Source organism: Vulpes lagopus, chromosome 14 (genome assembly GCF_018345385.1).
Source record: "Vulpes lagopus strain Blue_001 chromosome 14, ASM1834538v1, whole genome shotgun sequence".
NCBI classification, from domain to species: Eukaryota; Metazoa; Chordata; class Mammalia; order Carnivora; family Canidae; genus Vulpes; species Vulpes lagopus.
The window spans coordinates 20803959-20826157 of record NC_054837.1 but is presented as its reverse complement, the minus strand read 5'-3'; the positions used below and the strand labels follow the sequence as shown (position 1 = coordinate 20826157).

Genomic DNA, 22199 nt, shown 5'->3' with positions numbered 1-22199 from the left:
GCTGTTGAGCTTAGACATACAGTAAAGAACAGGACTTGGGCACTTTCAGAAAACACTTCTGGACTTTTAAAAATGGTACCAAGTCAAGAGGTTCCAAAAGCAAGAGGTTCAAAGGTCAGAAACTAAGAGTCTTGGGGCAGCCAGGGTGGCTCAGAGGTTTAGAGCCTGCCTTCGGCCCAGGGCCTGATCCTGGAGACCGGGGGTTGAGTCCCATGTCAGGCTCCCTGCATGGAGCCTGCTTCTCCCTCTGCCTGTGTCTCTGCCTCTCTCTCTCTCTGCGTGTCTCTCATGAATAAATAAATAAAATCTTAAAAAAAAAAAAAAAAAAGAAAGAAAGAAAAGAAAAGAAAAGAAAAGAAAAGAAAAGAAAGAAAAGAAAAGAAAAGAAAGAAAAGAAAAGAAAAGAAAAGAAAAGAAAAGAAAAGAAAAGAAAAGAAAAGAAAAGAAAAGAAAAGAAAAGAAAAGAAAAGAAAAGAAAAGAAAAGAAGTCACAAGGCCAGCCCAGATCCAAGGGCAGGAAAAAAAAAAAAACTAAGAGTCTTCAAGTCTCCATACCAGATGACTTGCTACAATAAACACAAGGGTCAGCAGAACACTACAAACAATTGAAGGCCAAAGTTACCACTGAGGTTATGCCAGACAATCCATTCACAGCATCTGATTTTGTCCAAAAGTACAAATCTGTCTTGGACTTTTACTACTCAGATAGATGCCCAGTAAGATACTGATCACCCAAAATGTCGTTTTTATATATATATATAAACTTTTTTTATTGGTGTTCAATTTGCCAAAATATAGAATAACACCCAGTGCTCATCCCATCAAATGCCCCCCTCAGTGCCCGTCACCCCCACCTCCCACCCACCCACGCACCTCCCTTTCTACCATCCCTAGTTCGTTTCCCAGAGTTAGGAGTCTCTCATGTTCTGTCTCCCTTTCTGATATTTCCCAGTCATTTTTTCCTCCTTTCCCCTTTATTCCCTTTCATTATCTTTTATATTCCCCAAATGAATGAGACCATATAATGTTTGTCCTTCTCCGATTGACTTATTTCACTCAGCATAATACCCTCCAGTTCCATCTACGTCGAAGCAAATGGTGGGTATTTGTCATTTCTAATGGCTGAGTAATATTCCATTGTATACATAGACCACAGCTTCTTTATCCATTCATCTTTCGATGGACACTGAGGCTCCTTCCACAGTTTGGCTCTTGTGGACATTGCTGCTAGAAACATCGGGGTGCAGGTGTCCCGGCGTTTCACTGCATCTGTATCTTTGGGGTAAATCCCCAGCAGTGCAGTTGCTGGGTCATAGGGCAGATCTATTTTTAACTCTTTGAGGAACCTCCACACAGTTTTCCAGAGTGGCTGCACCAGTTCCCATTCCCACCAACAGTGCAAGAGGGTTCCCCTTTCTCCACATCCTCTCCAACATTTGTGGTTTCCTGCCTTGTTAATTTTCCCCATTCTCACTGGTGTGAGGTGGTATCTCACTGTGGTTTTGATTTGTATTTCCCTGATGGCAAGTGATGCAGAGCATTTTCTCATGTGCATGTTGGCCATGTCTATGTCTTCCTCTGTGAGATTTCTCTTCATGTCTTTTGCCCATTTCATGATTGGATTCTTTGTTTCTTTGCTGCTGAGTTTAATAAGTTCTTTATAGATCTTGGATACTAGCCCTTTATCTGAGAGGTCATTTGCAAATATCTTCTCCCATTCTGTAGGTTGTCTTTTAGTTTTGTTGACTGTTTCTTTTGCTGTGCAAAAGCTTCTTATCTTGATGAAGTCTCAATAGCTCATTTTTGCTTTTGTTTCTCTTGCCTTCATGGATGTATCTTGCAAGAAATTACCGTGGACAAGTTCAAAAAGGGTGTTGCCTGTGTTCACCTCTAGGATTTGGATGGAATCTTGTCTCACATTCAGATCTTTCATCCATTTTGAGTTTATCTTTGTGTGTGGTGTAAGAGAATGGTCTAGTTTCCTTCTTCTGCATGTGGATGTCCAATTTTCCCAGCACCATCTATTGAAGAGACCGTCTTTTTTCCAGTGGATAGTCTTTCCTGCTTTGTCAAATATTAGGTGACCATAAAGTTGAGGGTCCACTTCTGGATTCTCTATTCTGTTCCATTGATCTATGTGTCTGTTTTTGTGCCAGTACCACACTGTCGTGATGACCACGGCTTTGTAGTACAACCTGAAATCTGGCATTGTGATGCCCCCAGCTATGGTTTTCTTTTTTAATATTCCCCTGGCTATTCGGGGTCTTTTCCGATTCCACACAAATCTTAAAATAATTTGTTCCAACTCTCTGAAGAAAGTCCATGGTATTTTGATAGGGATTGCATTAAATGTGTAAATTGCCCTGGGTAACATTGACATTTTCACAATATTAATTCTTCCAATCCAAGAGCATGGAATATTTTTCCATCTCTTTGTGTCTTCCTCAATTTCTTTCAGAAGTGTTCTGTAGTTTTTAGGGTATAGATCCTTTACATCTTTGGTTAGGTTTATTCCTAGGTATCTTATGCTTTTGGGTGCAATTGTAAATGGGATTGACTCCTTAATTTCTCTTTCTTCAGTCTCATTGTTAGTGTATAGAAATGTCACTGACTTCTGGGCATTGATTTTGTATCCTGTCACACTGCCAAACTGCTGTCTGAGTTCTAGCAATAAATCATGAATGAGAAAGGAGAGATCATTACCAACACCAAGGAAATACAAACGATTTTAAAAACATATTATGAGCAGCTATACACCAATAAATTAGGCAATCTAGAAGAAATGGACGCATTTCTGGAAAACCACAAACTACCAAAACTGGAACAGGAAGAAACAGAAAACCTGAACAGGCCAATAACCAGGGAGGAAATTGAAGCAGTCATCAAAAACCTCCCAAGACACAAAAGTCCAGGGCCAGATGGCTTCCCTGGGGAATTCTATCAAACATTTAAAGAAAAAACCGTACCTATTCTACTAAAGCTGTTCAGAAAGATAGAGAGATGGAATACTTCCAACTCGTTCTATGAGGTCAGCATCACCTTAATTCCAAAACCAGACAAAGACCCCACCAAAAAGGAGAATTATAGACCAATATCCCTGATGAACATGGACGCAAAAATTCTCAACAAGATACTAGCCAATAGGATACAACAATACACTAAGAAGATTATTCACCATGACCAAGTGGGATTTATCCCCGAGATGCAAGGCTGGTTTAACACTTGTAAAACAATCAATGTGATTCATCATATCAGCAAGGGAAAAAACAAGAACCATATGATCCTCTCAATAGATGCAGAGAAAGCATTTGACAAAATACAGCATCCATTCCTGATCAAAACTCTTCAGAGTGTAGGGATAGAGGGAACATTCCTCAACATCTTAAAAGCCATCTACCAAAAGCCCACAGCAAATATCATTCTCAATGGGGAAACACTGGGAGCCTTTCCCCTAAGATCAGGAACAAGACAGGGATGTCCACTCTCACCACTGCTATTCAACATAGTATTGGATGTCCTAGCCTCAGCAATCAGACAACAAAAAGACATTAAAGGCATTCAAATTGGCAAAGAAGAAGTCAAACTCTCCCTCTTCGCCGATGACATGATACTCTACCTAGAAAATCCGAAAGACTCCACCCCAAGATTGTAGCTTTTTTTTTTTAAGATTTTATTTATTTGGGGCAGCCTGGGTGGCTCAGTGGTTTAGTGTCAGCTTCAGCCCAGGGCGTGATCCTGGAGACCTGGGATCGAGTCCCACATCAGGCTCCCTGTGTGGAGCCTGACTCTCCCTCTGCCTGTGTCTCTTCCTCTCTCTCTCTCTCTCTCTCTCTCTCTCGCTCTAGTCTCTCGTGAAAAAAATAAATAAAATTTTAAAAATATATATTTTATTTATTTGAAAAAGAGAGAGACAGAGAGACAGAGATAGCAACAGAGAGCAAGAAAGAGCACAAGTAGGGAGGAAAGGAAGACACAGGGCTTGATCTAGGACCCTGGGATCATGAACTGAGCCGAAGGCAGACATTTAACCAACTAAGCCAGCCAGGTACCCCAAAAATGTGGCTTCTAACCTAATTAACCTGGTAAATCCTCCAGGGCAGGGCTTCTCAAATCTGCCTGCCCATCAGAATCAGAATTACCTAAGGAGGTGCTTTTTTAAAATAGATAAAACACATTCACTGAAAAAAAAAAAAAGAGTACCTACTATGTGTCAGGCACTGCTCTAGATACTAGGAAAACAACAGAGACTGTAACAGACAAAAATCCCTTGCTTCTTGGAGCTGGAATTCTAGTGGAATGAAAAAGAGTAAACATTAAGCACTATGACAGGGTAAAGGGCATCTCACTCCCAACCCAACCATTCAGGGAGCTTGTTAAAAATTCCAGGGACCCTGGGTGAGGTACAGAAATCTGCATTTTTAAGGAGCTACCCAGGTGATTCTGACGCAGCCAGCCTAGCACAGCATTGAGACCCAGTACAGATGAAGTTGTAGAGACAAAGTGGCTCCCTGCATCAGGCAGATGAAAAGTTTCTACAGCAAAGGTACCCTCAATACAGCCAACACTCCTGCTGCTTGACATGTTTTTCAGTGACTACCTGGACAGGACAGGATCTGCCTACCACGACAAGATCATGGGCAACAAAGGGCCAGCAACTACCCAGCCACTCCATCAGAATGGAGGCAACAATCCAGCATGGGTGGACACGAGATGTCCCTGCCCACAACGACCAGCTGCAGGTCACCCGAATGGCAATCACCAAGGGACAGTAATCAAAAGCTGGGGAGACAGGAGGAGGAAAGAGCCCTACAGTGAAACAGTCCTCTAAACAATGTGATCACCCTGCAGATGGCAGAGAAAGCACAGCAGCTGACAGACAAGTCTGGCTTGGAGCTATAACGGACTTGCTCTTTTAAAGCAAAGACATTCAGGCCAACAGAGACAAACCCTTCTAATGGCACAGCTGCAGATGCTAATTAAAGGGCAAATCTTACATGTGTTCAGTTTGGAAGGAGCGGCAGCTTCTCTGCTGGTGTTCATATCTACACCCCAAGTACAGAGATGGCAATGCCCATCACTTGTATTGCAATCAAAACAAAGGACGTGTGTGTGTACGCATGCATATGCATACACGTGCACATACATGCAACCTTGCACATATATCCCTATGTGGGAAGGGAGTGAGTATTTAATAGTTCTTGTACTCTGTTCCAATTTGCACAGGGTGTCATTAGAGGCACACTGTGCTGGCCACCCCTTTAGCAGCATGCCCTTGAAATGCTTGCACTACAATCAGCATGCCTGGAAGTACCATGGAAATACAACAATGGTACTGGCATCGTTATCTACCCTGGCCAGTGTTCCTAATCTTTGGCATCAGGGAAGAAGGAAAGGATCCTCTAAGCAGGATGGCCCCTGGTGGAAATACTCAATTATTCCTCTTGACAGCCAAGGTCACTAAAAGAGAAGGAGCAAAGACCCTTTATTTCAGAAAACATGAATCCCATCCATCTATTCAAGGATCCTCATTGAGCAACAAATCATCCAGAGTCTTGGCAAGACGGAGATAGCACATTCAAACTAGGTAACTGAGGGCATGTGTTAATGGAGCACCCTGCATTGATGAAGAACCCCAGAGCCAGTTAACAGCAAGGGGTAGGCACCACTCCTTGACCTGAAAGAGCAAAGTGCAAGGAATGGGGATCTCAGGATGGATCTTCACTATGGCTGAAGGAACAAAAGGAACAAATACCCAGAAATTAACTGGAGCCATAGCCACAACAGGCCTCTGGTTTTCAAAGTGGGGTCTCCAGACCAGCAGCAGCATCTGGGACCTGGTTGCAAATTCTTGGGCCCCATCCTAGACTACAAAACCAGAAACTGTGGCAGTGGAATGAGGTAAACTGGAACAATGGGACAAAACTATGACTCTTTTTTTTTTTTTTTAAACTATGACTCTTAAAACTCTAAATGCATTCACTTGAAATCTGCCTCAAAAGATAAGGACACAAAACAACTGTTCTGAAGGCACAAAAGATCCCCCCAGGGCAATAACACACTCCGCAACCAAATTGGGACTCAATAAGAGGTATTAATATCTCATTTCACCAATGAGAACATTGAAACTGAAAAGGCCAATGATTCCAGAGAGACCAACCAAGAAACAGTAATAAAACAAGAACCTAGATTCTAAAAAAAATTAAAAAAATAAATAAAAAAAAAAAAAGAACCTAGATTCTAGTAACAGCTTTCTTCCGACGGGCAGCCAGCTTCCAAACCGTGGCTTCCCAAGCGGCAACATGCGAACATGCTGGTGAGTTTTGAGACATGCCTCAAAACTGGATAATCTTATCCAAGAGATCAAAACAGCACATGTCTTGCTGTCAAAACTATCATAAGCTGCCACATTCCACTAAAATAAACAATGAAGTTATATTTGTTATCTCTCTCCAGATTCCCACTGACAACATGGGCTGGTGTTTATACAGGCCACAGGGTCACTGCCTAGAACCTGCTAACCTCCAAATTGTTCCTACACAGGAAGGAAATACTCCCCATGCAATTGCACAGCCTTCAGTGGAAAGTGAGACAGGAAAAATAAAAAACTAATCCAAAGTAGGACCTCCGAACCAGGGTCAGACTAGCAGTGCTCTCGGATAGAACAGTGTAACATAACAGGTAAGAGTATGAAAGGTGGATCTAAGGAGTCTGGCTTCATAAGCCAGATCTATCTTTTATTGCCTATAAATAGACTATAACTTGTCCCCTAAATCCACTCTTCCATTACCTAGATATTGGCCATGCAGGTAGATGGTACAGATGTGAGATCATGTGATGAAGTTCTGGTCAACAAAATAGGAGAGGAAAGGTGTCTCTCTTCCATGTCATACTACATAAAAGGAATTTGCTTGTTCTGCTCTCTACTCCTTCCTCCTACCAGCCAGGGGAAACAAGAACATGAAAATGCTCAATTTTAACCATGTCAAGAGGACAGCATCCTAAGTGAGGAGGACTCGTAAAACAGAAGGAACCTGGATCCCTGAATATCACATACAACAGACCTGCTCCATCAGTCTGGACTGGATTTTGGTATCTTTTTGTTACAATGGCTTAGCCTGGACCTTTAACTAGTACATCCTATGTGCAACTGGAGAAGAAGAATTTGGAATGAACACAGGGAAGTTAATATGAGGCCACCATAAGGACAAAAGATTCATGGGTAAGTTACAGGCTCAGAGCAAGGGCAGCCCCAAAAGACCCATGGTATGAAAAACATCAGTACAAAGCCAGCAACCTTTAAGAAATCTCACAAAGCATTTAGATGCAACAATACTACTAGTAAGCTGCAAAACAATGTTTTCTTTGTAAAGATCAGCTCCTTCCTGGAAGGACACTGGTGAAGGCATCTGTTATACAGAACTGAACAGATTTCATCATGAACCAGATTAACAAAGCGCGGTTTCCATGGGCTGCCTGCCAGCATACAGAACTAGCCTTGTTATATAGAACCAGACATTAACAATACAATAGACCTCATTACAATTTTCTATATACCAGAAAATGGCAAGCTACATTCATTGGTATGTAATGACAAATAGGAAATTTTTATCCACCAAATTTCCAAAGGATTCAAGTTCAACTTCCTTGTACCGCACTCCAAATTTTGAAAATCCTACTGGATCCAACTTTAATTATGTATGCTAGAGAATAAAACTCACACTCCTAATGTGTGATTTCCATAACACAATAAATAAATGTGTATGTAAATCAATTTGTATGAAATTAATCAATTTCTTCCAATAAATGCTTCTTAAGCATTTACTTGGGAAAACACTACTAGAAGCAAGGGAAACATAATCCCTCCCTTGGTAGAGGGAGTACCTGGTGGGGGAGCCCAACACCCACTCACAAAGAGGAGGTACAGGGTGCTATGAGTACACACCCAGAAGATCACCCTTCCCAGAAGTAGAGGGATGAGGAAGAGTTTCTGGAAGAAGTGATACCTGGTCCAAGCCTAGAAAGAGACCTAAGAGTTAGCCAGGGAAAGAGGAAATGGCATGGAGAAAGGTCAGAAGCCAGTTCAAAGACCCAAAGGAAGTTCAGGACGAATGTAAAGTGAAAGGAGAGGGGTGCCTGGGTGGCTCAGTCGGTTAAGTGTCCGGCTCTTGGTTTCAGCTCAAATCACGATCTCAGGGTAGTAAGATCTAGCCAAGCATCAAGTACCCCACTGAACACAGAGCCTGCTTAAGATTCACTCTTCCTTGGGGCACCTGGGTGGCTTAGCCAGTTGGGCATCCAACTTTTGGTTTTGGCTCAGGTCATGATCTCAGGGTTGTGGGATCAAAGCCCACAATGGGCTCTGAGCTCAGCAGGGAGTCTGCTTGAGATTCTCTCTCTCCTCTCCTTCCCCCTCTGCCCCTCCTCCTCTAAAATAAATAAATAAATCTTTTTTAAAAATGCTCTATTCCTTCCTCTTCCCTCCCCTGCCTCTTACTCTCTCTCTTAAAAAAAAGGTGGGAGGGGGGTGGTCTCTGGGTGGTTCAACACCTGCCTTTGACCCAGGGCATGATCCTGAAGACCCGGTATCAAGTCCTGTGTCAGGCTCCCAGCATGGAGCCTGCTTCTCCTTCTGCCTGTGTCTCTGCCTCTCTCTCTCTCTCTCTCTCTCTCTCTTTCTATGTCTGTCATGAATAAATAAATAAAATCTTTTTAAAAAATTAATTAACGTGAAAGGAGAGAAAAGGTAAGCAATAAGCCTAGAGATATATGTGAAAAAGGTCTTATAAACCACATACAAGAGTATGGACTTCATCCAGAGGGCAGCAGGATGACTTGGCTGAAGTGTGTAGAAGACCTGGGGGAAAGGCAAGACAGATGGCAGGGAGAACTCTTAGGAGGTTACTGCAATAATGCAGGTAAGAAGAAGATGGCGGCCAGAACTCACCCAGTAGAAGCAGGAATGGAGAAAAGAGATAGCTTTGAGAAACATATAGGATGACAATCCTACTTCTTTTATTCATTGATTTTTAAACGTATCTTCAATTACACTTCATTTGTATTACAAATGAACAATCAACTGCCAGGGAGCTTAGGATGATTTGTATGTTTTCCCAAACTTCAAAGGTTTAGAGATCTGTAAGTAGTCAATAGGTACAATGGAATTCTGGAACTTCACAATCCCAATATAGATCTACGGTCCTCTTATCTTACGGCAGAATTTATTTCCAGACTTAGAAATGTTGAGATTTTAGAAAGATAAAATGGTGTGTATACTTTATATTATGTAACACCCTAAGGTAGGCCTTGGGATATCACCCTTTAATCAAATGCATTCACATTTTGAGGCAAAATATCTGAAAAGTCACACTAAAAGGATGGAAGAGGAGATTCAGGTCAGGTTTTGCTGCCAAGTAAGTAACAAAAGAACCTGAGGTTATTCAGAGCTTCTGGTTATTTCAGATTTGAAGATAAGGGATGGTAGATCTATAATCATATCTCAGTTCCTATGCTAAGTTTGGATATTTATAAGGAAAGTGTACCCTTAGCAAGCATTTTACTCCAAATTACCAACATACTTGAGAAGAGAATGCAGACAAGGAAATAATTACAAGATCCCATCAGCAATACCCAACTGAGCTACAAAGATGGGTGTAAAAATGTTGTTGCAGCCAGATATCAATGTGCTGAGACAACTAGAACTCTGTACCAGGAACTAAAACTGCTTCTGGGATACTTTTTTTTTTTTTACTTTAGGAATCTAAATCCCCCAGAACCTAAACAGAACTAAATTTAGCCTTGTATAAGTCATGCTACATGTATATCAGAAATAAATGGCACTGTTCAAAAGAATGAGGCAGCTTTGTATGGTATGGGCTGACATGGAAAGATGTCTGGGGGGATCCCTGGGTGGCGCAGCGGTTTGGCGCCTGCCTTTGGCCCAGGGCGCAATCCTGGAGACCCAGGATCGAGTCCCACATCGGGCTCCCGGTGCATGGAGCCTGCTTCTCCCTCTGCCTGTGTCTCTGCCTCTCTCTCTCTCTCTCTCTGTGACTATCATAAATAAATAAAAATTAACAAAAAAAAAAAGGAAAGATGTCTGGGGTAAATTGCCAAAAGGAAAAAACAAGTTGAAGAGTAAAGAGTAATATATCAAAAAAAAGAGTAATATATCAATTTCATAAGACAAACTATATACATGTATTCTAAATACAAACATAGAAATTTTTTTTCCATGAGGGTCAGGAAGAACATGCATAACCATTTATTAGGGAAAAGGATTAGAAAGAAAGGTAGGGAACCTTCCCTTCTATTTCATACTGTTCTGCAGTGTTTGCCTTTTCTTAAAATCACAATGCATTATCACAATTTTTAAAAATTAAAAAATGTTCTCTAGACTTAGTGGTGATCATCTCACAACACAAATACTAACTCATTATGTTGTACACCTGAAACTAACATAATGTATGTCAATTATGACTCAAAAAAAAATTTAAAGCAAGATTCTACTCTATTAAAGATCATATCAGACTACTCCCAAATAAACAACTTCTCATTATTGCCCTTTAAGCCATGGCTACAATACCCAACAGCAGATGGGACAGTTTCTAAATGGACTGGCTCTTACTCTTTAGGACAAGGAGAACAGGAAGACACCTGAAAGTAAGGAAAGCAACTCGATGGATCATATGGGCAAGAAGCACATCTAGTTCTACATCTGTGCTGAGTGTCAGCATTGGACTAATTGCAGAGAGAGAGAGAGAGGGAAAGACTCACCAGATAAAGGTTATTTTTGTCCTGAAAGGCATACTGTAGCTGGGGGATCCAAGGGCTCATGCTCTGAGATAATATGTTCCGTTCTTCCTCAAAAAAGGAAACCTAGGGGAAAAAGAAACTCTTTAGACAATTGTAATAGCATTGGGGTAGGGTGAGGAGAATGTTCTATCCTCTCCCTGTGAGCCTAAACTGCTGTCCCTAGTTGAAAGAAAAGAAAGAAAGAAAGAAAGAAAGAAAGAAAGAAAGAAAGAAAGAAAAGAAAAGAAAAGAAAAGAAAAGAAAAGAAAAGAAAAGAAAAGAAAAGAAAAGAAAAGAAAAGAAAAAAGAAAAGAAAAAAAAGAAAAGAAAAGAAAAGAAAAGAAAAGAAGAAAGAAAGAAGAAAGAAAAGACAAGACAAGACCATCCTTTAGCCCAGCACTCCACAAATTTCACTAATTTGCCTACTTTGCTCACCATTTTTTGCCAGATCTGTATGTTATCTATCCAATTATTTACTTAACTCCTCTCCTTAAAGTCAATTCACTTCTTTTAAATCTAAATATCTTTCTCTTTCTTTCCTTCTTCACCTCCTCTCCCTGAACCATTCAGGCCTAAAGCCATTAGGTAGAGCAGAACAAGGTAGGCATCCAGGACAGGTGGTAGGGAGAGAGGGCCACAGTAGCCCAGAACAAGATGCCAGGCCCACGCAGGGTGGGGAGAGCAGTGATCATGTGTGGGAGCAGTCCAATATCAGATATCAAGGGCCCACTAGGGTGAGGAAGGCACCTACATGCAGGGATGGCCTGGAACTGGGCATCGGAGCCCACCCATGGGAGCAGTGGCAACAAAGACAGTACACTGGATGCACACAAATGTATAAAATAAGCTAAAATATTGAGGGAAGAGAAGAGAGCTATAAGCACAGGAAGGGTGGACACTAGAATAAACTCAGTGAAGTTGGATTGGACTTGGCAGTATTGGTGTGGACACATGGTTTTTCAATATACAGAGATAGAGAAATAAATATAGATGTAAATTGGTGTGTGTGTGTGTCTGTGTGTGTGTGCAAGCATACTCGTGCACAGACAGGTGTATTTAATACCTGTATGTGTATTTCCTGGCTCTGTTCACTGAAAGGGGGGTCTGGAAGCAGTGATACCCCAATAGCACCAAGGGCACCTAGTACCTAGATCTTGGCATCTAAATACCATCTTACACTGAAAGTTATTTTTCAAAGAAGAGATTATGGGGATCCCTGGGGGGCGCAGCGGTTTGGCGCCTGCCTTTGGCCCAGGGCGTGATCCTGGAGATCCGGGATCGAATCCCACACAAATCCCACATTGGGCTCCCGGTGCATGGAGCCTGCTTCTCCCTCTGCCTGTGTCTCTGTCTCTGTCTCTCTCTCTCTCTCTCTCTCTCTCTCTCTCTCTGTGACTATCATAAATAAATAAAAATTTATTAAAAAAAAAAAAAAAAAAGATTATAGGTGTGGGGCAGACAAGAGCCTGAACATCTTGTACCATAAAAAGGGACAACTCAAAGATAGGGAAGTGTCAAAAGACGCAAAAACCAACCCGAAGACACTCTCATGGCCCAACATATGGGACAATTTGAGTAAAAATCCATAATGACAATAATGGCTTGTGACTCACTGACTTAAGCAGGAAAATCCAAGTCTACACAGCTATAAATTAATAAATTGGAAATTTTATGAGAAACAGGTGCTTCCACAGCTTGAAAACACTTCCCTACAGAATACTTATGAAATGGCAAAGCAGAAAGGGGCACCCCATGATGAGGCATGGCAGATACCTAAGTGAATGTCGATGTGAATGTGACAAATAGAAACAAAGTCACCCGTTGGGATGCAATGAGAAGAGCAGAGTGTCTTGTCTGTGATCTTCCTGCCAAAGATCTAGCGCTTGAACCTAAACACGAGCAACATTAGATATATCTATATTATACAAAATAACTGGCCTGTAATCTTCAGAATCACCAAGGTCATGAGAGTCCAGGGAAAACTGAGAAGCTGTTCCAGGTTGAAAAAGGCTAAAAAGACAAGACAACTAAAAATCCTATGTGTGATCCCGAGCTGAACTGTTTTGTTCTAAATGGCCATGAAACGACCAGTGCAACATGACTGGGTCTGAAGATTAGACAGCACTAATGCAGCACTGTTTCTTTCTAATTTTGATGGTTGTATTGTGGTCCACCGGACAGCATCCCTATTGTAGGAAATGCACACCGGACATCTTCAGAGGGATGGGGAATCAAGTTGGCAACAGATTTTCAAACGGCTCAGGAAGAAAACAATGGTTCATACTTTGTGATAGTTTTCCATGACAAGTTGGCTAGGCTATAGCACCCAGCTATTCAATCACACACTCATCTAGGTGTTTCTGTGAAAGTATTTTGTAGCTGTGCTCTATATGGTCAACATCTTCAATCCACTGACTTTAGTAAAGGAGATGATCTGGGTGGGCCACAGCCATTCAGCTGAAAGAACAAAAGTGAGGCTTCCCTGAGAAAGAAGAAATTCTGCCTCGAGATTCCATTATCAGGTCTTGCTCAAGAGTTTCCAGTTCATTGGCCTGCCCTCCAGATTTCAGACTTCCCAGTCTTACAATCAGGTAAGTCATACATGTACACATTATGTATGTATTTCAAGATGTAAAGGTACATATATTCAATGGGTATACATATATAATACATATATACAAAACATATGTTATAGAACCTTATATAATTGAATAGAATTACATTCTATGATATATATACTGTACTTGCAACTTTTCTATAGATTTGTGACTTTCAAAATAAAAATAATGTAGCTTTAAATATACCTTCTTCCATTTAGTTCTGACAATAACACCTGTACAACTCCCAGGCATTGATATGCTAGTTAATATTAAACCAGTAAACATTTCAAAATAGTTTTGTCCATGTACTACCTAAAATCATCTTGCATACCACCAGTGATGTATGTAACACATCTGGGGAATAACCACACAGCTCCCATAATCTCCTGCACCTGATCTATGATCGCTCTGCTTTCCTGGCTCATAAAATGTATTCCATGAAGGTTGGCTGAACTGAAAAACCTACGCCTTTACTTGCTCGCCCGGGATTCTTCATCTGACCCCTGAAGCTTCCATTAAAATAAACAGTCTCTGAGGACTCATCTGGTTCTCAGCAGAGCCCAGGCAGGTGTGCTGACCTCTCCTAGTGTTGCTTACAGGATGTTGCCTCTCCTGTCTCCTTCTCTGGCATTTCCTTCCATTCACTCCTGGTGCTAGTTTTTCTCTTTTCATGCCCTTAAATCTCAAAGCCTTGCCATGGCTCAATTAAAGACTCTACTTTCCTTCCTGTTCACTCTCTTAAGGAATGGTTGGGTAGCTTTCATTAGCTCCTTGTGTGTCTGATTTTTAAAAGTCCCAAGCCCACACAGCACACCTGTGTGGCTCTGTCGGTTAAGCCTCTGCCTTCAGCTCAGGTCATGATCCCAGAGTCCTGGGATCAAGTCCTACAGGGGATCCCTGGGTGGCGCAGCGGTTTGGCGCCTGCCTTTGGCCCAGGGCGCGATCCTGGAGACCCGGGATCGAATCCCACATCGGGCTCCCAGCGCATGGAGCCTGCTTCTCCCTCTGCCTGTGTCTCTGCCTCTCTCTCTCTCTCTCTGTGTGACTATCATAAATAAATAAAAATTTAAAAAAAAAAAAAAAAGTCCTACATCAAGCTCCCTGCTCAGCAGGGAGTCTGCTTCTCCCTCTGCCTATTGCCCTGATCATTCTCGCTCTCTCTTGCTCTCTCTCAAAAATAAATAAATTTTTAAAAATAAATAAATAATTTTTTTAAATGGAAAAATAGAAATCCCCAGCTCACACCTCACACAAGGTCATTGTAAGTCATTCACCTGAAGGAAAGCATACCTATGTAAGCATCTCTATTGCTTGCCTAAGGTATAGTACATTAGATTGTTTTCTTTTCACATGCACTATTTCTCATCTAAAACATAAACACTGCAAGGTCAGGACTACATTTAATGCCTCTTCTCAAGGACCTAGAAGCACACCACACAGAATAGCTGCTCAGTAAGTGCGTACTGATGATAGGTGGTTGCTTAGGTATTGGGAGGTTGAGTGAGCATCTCCCATTCCTCCCTTTCAAATGATTTGCAACAGCCTGTCATTTCTCCTTTCTGCGAAGTTGCTAGCATTTCACTGCTAAACACAGGCTACATCATTCTTGGGACTCTGACAAGCAGCTTCCTGCCCTCTACTGCTCCTTTGACTGAAGGCCACTCAAAGACACTAAGTCCTTAGACTCTGATACCAACCTCCTCATTCCAAAAGTATAAATGATCCCCAGCCACCTCACCAAGTAAACTGCCATTCCAAAAAACAGTTCTTGGAGGAATGGAGAGTTACCATTTCATAAGTACAGAGTTTCTATTTGGGATGATGAGAAAGTTCTAGAAATAGATAGTGGTTATGGTTGCACATCACATTGTAAATGCACTTAAGACCAGTGAATTGTACCCAGTGGCACCTGGGTGGCTCAATTGGTTAAGCATCTGCCTTCAGCCCAGGTCCTGATCCCAGAGTCCTAGGATCAAGCCCCACTTAGGCTCCCTGCTCAACGTGGAGTCTGCTTCTCCCTCTGCCTCTGAACCTCCCCCTAACTTGGGCACACACTCTCTCTCTCAAGTAAATAAATAGAATCATTTTTTAAAAAGGATTAAAACAGGGCAGCCCTGGTGGCGCAGCGGTTTAGCACCGTCTGCAGCCCGCGGTGTGATCCTGGAGACCCAGGATCGAGTCCCACATCAGGCTCCCTGCATGGCGCCTGCTTCTCCCTCTGCCTGTGTCTCTGCCTCTCCCTGTGTGTCTCTATGAATGGATAAAATCTTTTAAATAAATAAATAAATAGGATTAAAACAGTAAATGTTGGGCAGCCTGGGTGGCTCAGCGGTTTAGCGCCACCTTCAGCTCAGGGCGTGATCCTGGAGACCCGGGATCGAGTCCCGCATAGAGCTCCCTACATGGAGCCTGCTTCTCCCTCGGCCTGTCTGCCTGCCTCTCTCCCTCTCTCCCTCTCTCCCTCTCTCCCTCTCTCTCTCTCTCTGTGTGTCTCTCATGAATAAATAAAATATTTTTTAAAAAACAGTAAATGTTATGTATATTTTGCCACAATAAAAAAAAGGTTCTTCATATTTCCCATATTACCCCCTCCCCAGCCAAATGCCTTATTTCTCCTCATTTCCTAGTCCATCTGTTCTAAACTACTCAGAAGAAAAAAAACCACACACATCTGTATAGCATTCTAGTACTCAAACCTCCAGAACATCACACACACACACTTCCACCTGCCACGCTCCTGTCACGCCTCTCTGCCCAGAATCTACATTCCCTCTCAGCGGTGTGAACCTCCCCTGGCTGTCCCTGGCTCACCCACATTTCTCCTCACTCCATAGTTGGTGAATTTGCTAACTGCTCTCCCTTCTGTGATGCTTTAGCTGCTAAGCGCCTGCTTTATACATTTGCATTTTTCCTCCACTTTCCAAAGTTGTTTTTAAACCCTGTAACTAACAGCCATAGAGCTTCAATTCCTTCTGTGGGCTTCCCACAGAGCCGGGTACATTATCGGACACATGATGTGCGCTCGGACATCTGTAACTAATAAATTGCTCTGAACACCAAGGCTGATGACCGTCTCTCTAGAAACTCAGCAAATGAATCAATATGTCTGGAGCAGCAGCCTTGTTTAAAAGAAAGAAAAATACCACAACCAAAAAGAGAAGTTCCTACCTCTCTTAAACAAGCAATACCCTAGCCATACACCAATGTTATTTAATTTCTTCAAAAGCCTGTTTTAAAATCAAATGCATATGCCCACAATGCAAATAAAGAAAATGTGCTCAAAAGCAAATACTGCCTAACTCCACGATATGCATATCTTGAAATCCCCAGCTAACGATCATCAAAGGTCATCTTAAATTCATTAGTTAAAAGGCCACGTTGATTCTGAATAAAATACAACTATGGAAACATGATCAATAAATCAAGGGGAGCTTGTGAGCCTTCAAAATGAGTCAATATCAGTTCAAGAAGAAAAGCTGAGAACCTGAGAGATCTTTCTGCAACCATAATTAACCAGAGCCACCAAGGAAAACTTGTGTGATCCCAGATGTCAATTCAGCAGATTACTGCCTCTGCAGCGAACATTCTGGCACAGAAAGGGGAAAGGGCATGTGTTAAAATGCTCCTACCTGCTCTTGGGCCAACAAGGTCTTCTTCTTCATGACTTTCATGGCATAGATATCTCCGGTGGCTCGCTCTCTTACCACCTGCACTTCAGCAAAGTGACCACAACCCACAAGACTTCGGACTTCAAAGTCCTTTGCTGAAGGCTGGAGCTCCTGTAATTCAGCTATGGTGTCGGAATCTGCAAGAGATGGAAGAGTTGCTCCCAGGTAAGTAAAGCATTTCAAATACATGCATCTTTATGAAAGCAAAAAAAAAAAAAAAGAAGAAGAAAAAGTGTTCCTATGTGTTCCCTCACTGTCAAAAGACATTTAGTCACTTTCTCATCCGTCATGAATAATTATAAAATCAGCACAAAAGTGTTTTTATATGTTAAAATTAAGGGCTCCAGAAATTCCAAAGCAGTTTCCATGGTAGCTATAATTTGAATCCTGTAGACTCAGAAAATAGGAGGAGAACACAAATCATGCTTTTCCTCCTCCTCTCCGAAGGCTGCAGGGCAGTGTTTGGTCAAACATGTTTATCAGCATTTAGATTGGTTTATAATGTGATGTAAGCAACATGATTCCCATCTCAATCAACTTTGGAGCTGACTGCAAGATCATTCCATGCTAAGTGTGTTCTGCACAGTTTTATCCCACTAACCCATCTCCCTTGGACTGTGTGAGTAATACCTCCTCTTTCTCTTAATACATAGAGGTTCCACAAAACAAACAAACAAAAATGGAGCCCTGACATTTGCAATGTGGAGTTGACAGGGCACATGTCTAGAAGGGTTTACAACTAACTTTTTCTTAGCATATAGTCTTCTTTTTCAAGTGCAGTTTCTCAGTATCTTACTCCACTCAGGCTGTTACATCAAAACACCATAGATGAGGTGGCTTCAACAACAGTTATTTATTTCTTACAGTTCTGGAGGCTGGGGAGCCCAAGATTAAGGTACTGGTAGATTAAGTTCCTGGTGGGAACCCACTTCCTGGCTTACAAACAGCTACCTTCTCACTATATACTCACAAGATGGAGAGAGAGGGGACCCTGGTCTCACTTCTTCAAAGGCCAACAGTTCACTCTGGGAGGCCCCACCTTCATGACTTCATCTAAATATAATTACTTCCCCAAAGGCTCTCCCTTCAAATAACCACCATATTGGAAATTAGAGCTTCAACATTTGAATATGTACGGGGACACGAACATTCAGTCCATAATAGGCGGAGATCCCAAATGTATGATGTGTGGATTTGGAATCTACCGTATATTTATTGACACTATTCTGGGACATCACTGGATATGCAATGACTCTAAGGATCTGAAAGAATAGAGCACAACAGCTGTATCTGACTAAAAAATTCAATCCTTCACATTATAGAGAAACAGGGGTTACATGCCAAAGGAAGACAAGAGGAACGCATAATCAAAATTAACTTGGAGGGCAGCCCCAGTGGCGCAGCGGTTTAGCGCCACCTGCAGCCCGGGGTGTGATCCTGGAGACCCAAGATCGAATCCCGCATCAGGCTCCCTGCATGGAGCCTGCTTCTCCCTCTGCCTGTGTCTCCGCCTCTCTCTCTCTCTCTGTGTGTGTGTGTGTGTGTGTGTGTGTGTGTGTGTGTGTGTGTGTGTGTCTATGAATAAATAAATAAAATCTTTAAAAAATAATTAAAAAACAAAATTAACTTGGAGAATCCCTCAGAAAGGTCCCACGATGAAGACCAAGAGACTCTTGAATTCCCACGTGGACACTAAAGCCCTCGGAGCCCTAGAGCGGGTTACCATTTCTACGGTTGCACACGAGATAAAGCTGGGAGCTACATTCTAGAGTTATAGGGGCACCTGGGTGGCTCAGTGGTTGAGCATCTGCCTTTGGCTCAGGTCATGATCCTGGGGTCCTGGGATCGAGTCCCACATAGGGCTCCCCACGGGGAGCCTGCTTCTCCCTCTGCCTCTCTCTCTCTCTCTCTCTCTCTCTCTCTCACATAGGGCTCCCCACGGGGAGCCTGCTTCTCCCTCTGCCTCTCTCTCTCTCTCTCTCTCTCTCTCTGTTCCTCATGAATAAATAAAATCTTTAAAAGAAATAAATTTTTTTAAAAAATAGAGCTACAGTCAGCTTGGCAAGTTAGTCACACATCAGAGGAAATGGGGAAAAGCTATTTCATACCTAGAGTTGTTGAGCAGCATATTGATAAATTAGTAAATGCAATTTTAATTGCTACCCACCCTCTTTCTTTGAGGCATGGGTGGAGCTGAATTCCCTTGGATCAAAGGCACACATGATGAACTCCACCGCACTACCTTCCCACCCACAGACAATACCACTCTCTTCAGCCAGTCACCCTGAGAAACACCTCCCTTTGGTCCCTGGGGGAATGAGGCAAGAGTGATGGGTAGATCTGGATAAATTCACCATGACCATTGTAAAAGATACATCTAAAGTGCCTTCATGGAGAATTCCATGCAGAAGGAAAGTTGAAAGCTGCAAAATATTTTCCTTTTGCCCTGACATCCCTATGCCAAGTCCTGTCTTTCTTTCCTGCCCTTCTTCCAAGTTTCTTTCAGATCAAGTACTTGAGTTTTGAATTATAATACCCCAAATAGGGATCCCTGGGTGGCGCAGCAGTTTGGCGCCTGCCTTTGGCCCAGGGCACGATCCTGGAGACCCGGGATCGAATCCCACGTCGGGCTCCCAGTGCATGGAGCCTGCTTCTCCCTCTGCCTGTGTCTCTGCCTCTCTCTCTCTCTCTCTGTGTGTGACTATCATAAATAAATTTTAAAAATTTTTAAAAAAATACCCCAAATACACTGGCTTGCAACTTTCTGGGTTGAATCTGATTTTACTATTGCTTGCAGACAAAGCCTCTCTCGATCCCCTGCTGGGCCTTGGGTCCCTAGGTTGTTTCTAGCATTTGTCCAACTTAACTATGATTCTGCGGCTGGTAACCACTAGGCATTTCAATCATACAAGTAAACAAACGGCTATAGGCAAAGACTCCCACAACTTCCCTCCATACCAGTAGCATCTGTGACTGCAAAACCAAAGCACATTTCAGCCCTGCACACTGTTAGTTACAGCACGTAAGGACTGAATATTGAGGTGGAATCAAAGACCCAAAGCACTATAATGAAAATGCAGTCAAAGCACAGCCTTGTCAGATAAACGTTTGGACCGAGGGGCAAAAGCCAACACAGCTGAGTATATCCCTTCCTCTTCTGAAATTCAGTCAATTCAACATCTCAATTTCTAGGAATTTGTCCTTCACAGAAACATGAACAGATGTGCTTGAAAAAGACACACACAGCAAGATACCCATCATGAGCACTGCTTGTAGGAGAAAAATAACCAGAAATGACCTAATGGTCCATGGGCACCTCAGTGGCTCAGTTAAATGTCTGCCTTCAGCTCCAGGATCCTAGGATCCTGGGGTCCTGGGATTGAGCCCCAGGTTGAGCCGACCTCCCTGCTCAGCAGGGAGTCTGCTTCTCCCTCTCTGCCTCTCCTCATCCCTGTTTGTGCTCTCCCCTATTCTCACCATTTCTCTCTCTCAAATAATTAAAATCTTAATTAAAAAAAAAAAAGATGACCTAAAGCTCCATCACCAGGAAAATGGCATCGACCTAAAGTTCATTCACATAAAAGAATATTAGGCACAGGGAGTAGCTCAATCTCCACAAGAATATACAATCTTTAAGAGCAGGGATTTTTGGGACGCCTGGGTGGCTCAGCAGTTGAGCATCTGCTTTCAGCTTAGAGCATGATTCTGGTCCAGGAATCAAGTCCCACATCAGGCTCCCTATGAGGAGCCTGCTTCTCTCTCTGCCTTTCTCTCTGTGTCTCTCATGAATCAATAAATAAAATCTTTTAAAAAAGAGCAGGGATTTTTGTCTGTTTTGATCATTACTGTAAACTCAGTACCCAAAACGGAACCTGGCACATAGCAAATGCTCCATAAATATTTGTTGAGTAAATATATTGCTATGTGAGCAAAGCTAGTAGCAAAATATTACATCTATCAAAAGAGTGATGTTAGAACATACATGGAAAAGGTTAATTGCTAGAGCTGGTTGACTGACACACAGGAGTTCATTACACTATTCTCTTTCCCTTGAGACATGCTTGAAAATTTCCATAATAAATATTTTATAAAGACAAAAAAAGTTGCAATATTATGCACTGAACTGGTAACAGCAGTTATCTCAAATAGAAGAGATTTTGAGGGATATTCTCTCATTTTGACCTTTTATATATAACTTTGTACTCTATTTACAATTAGGAAGAAAAATTTTTAAGTATATAATTCACCTATAAGCACTACAGTTGTGAACACACAGAAGCTTTTGCTTACAGTAAACATAGCTAAAAGAGCATAAGACTGTAGCTACTGTCAAATCACCAAAAATAGTCCAATTTCAACAATTATCAACACTTTGCATGTTTAATATCAGTTTATTTTTTAGACAAATTCTATAATACAATGTTTAAGATTTTGCCACTTTGTTCAGTTAGCAATGTAGTCATTCGACCAATATTTACTCAGTATCTACCAAGTGCCAAACATTGTTTTAGGCACTGGGAATAGAACAGTAATTAAGAAACAAAAATCTTGGAGCACCTAGGTGGCTCACTCAGTGAAATGTCTGCCTACAGCTCAGATCATGATCTCAGGGTCCTGGGATCAAGCCCCACATCAGGTTCCCAGCTCAGTAGGGCGTCTGCTTCTCCCTCTCTCTCTCTCTCTGCCCCTCCTACTGCTCATGCTCATACTGTGTGTCTCTCTCTCAAATCAATAAAGTCTTTATAAAAAAAATAAAGGAAGAAGGAATCTAAATCTTTAGAAAGAGGGAGAGGGAGAAAAGGAGAAAGAGAGAGAGAGAAAGAGAAAAGAGAGAAAGAGAGAGAGAGAAAAAAAGAGAAAGAAAGAAAGATCTCTTGAAATGCAGGTTCCCTGCTCCCTGCCCTCCTCTAGCTGGGACCCCACTGCAGGGCTATACCCTCCATCTCATTCCTCCAACAGTCCCCAAAGAAAATCTCCATCTCGGAGTACTTCCAAATTCATTCTATGAGGCCAGCATCACCTTAATTCCGAAACCAGACAAAGACCCAGCAAAAAGGAGAATTACAGACCAATATCCCTGATGAACATGGATGCAAAAATTCTCAACAAGATACTAGCCAATAGGATCCAACAACACATT

The 22199-nt window shown here is 42.1% G+C and overlaps 1 protein-coding gene across 5 annotated transcripts in view; it reads right to left on the bottom strand.

Moving 5' to 3' along the window:
* The window catches only part of CIT (citron rho-interacting serine/threonine kinase), a 168275-nt gene that overhangs the window by 133889 nt on the left and 12187 nt on the right, over nt 1-22199 (bottom strand). For all 5 annotated transcript variants that reach the window (XM_041729458.1, XM_041729460.1, XM_041729459.1 and 2 more), the window contains exons 4-5: nt 17021-17196; nt 10774-10875 (exon numbers count right to left, since the gene is read on the bottom strand). In XM_041729458.1, the coding sequence (XP_041585392.1) occupies nt 10774-10875; nt 17021-17196 (278 nt within the window). The remainder of the gene's footprint in view (nt 1-10773; nt 10876-17020; nt 17197-22199) is intronic.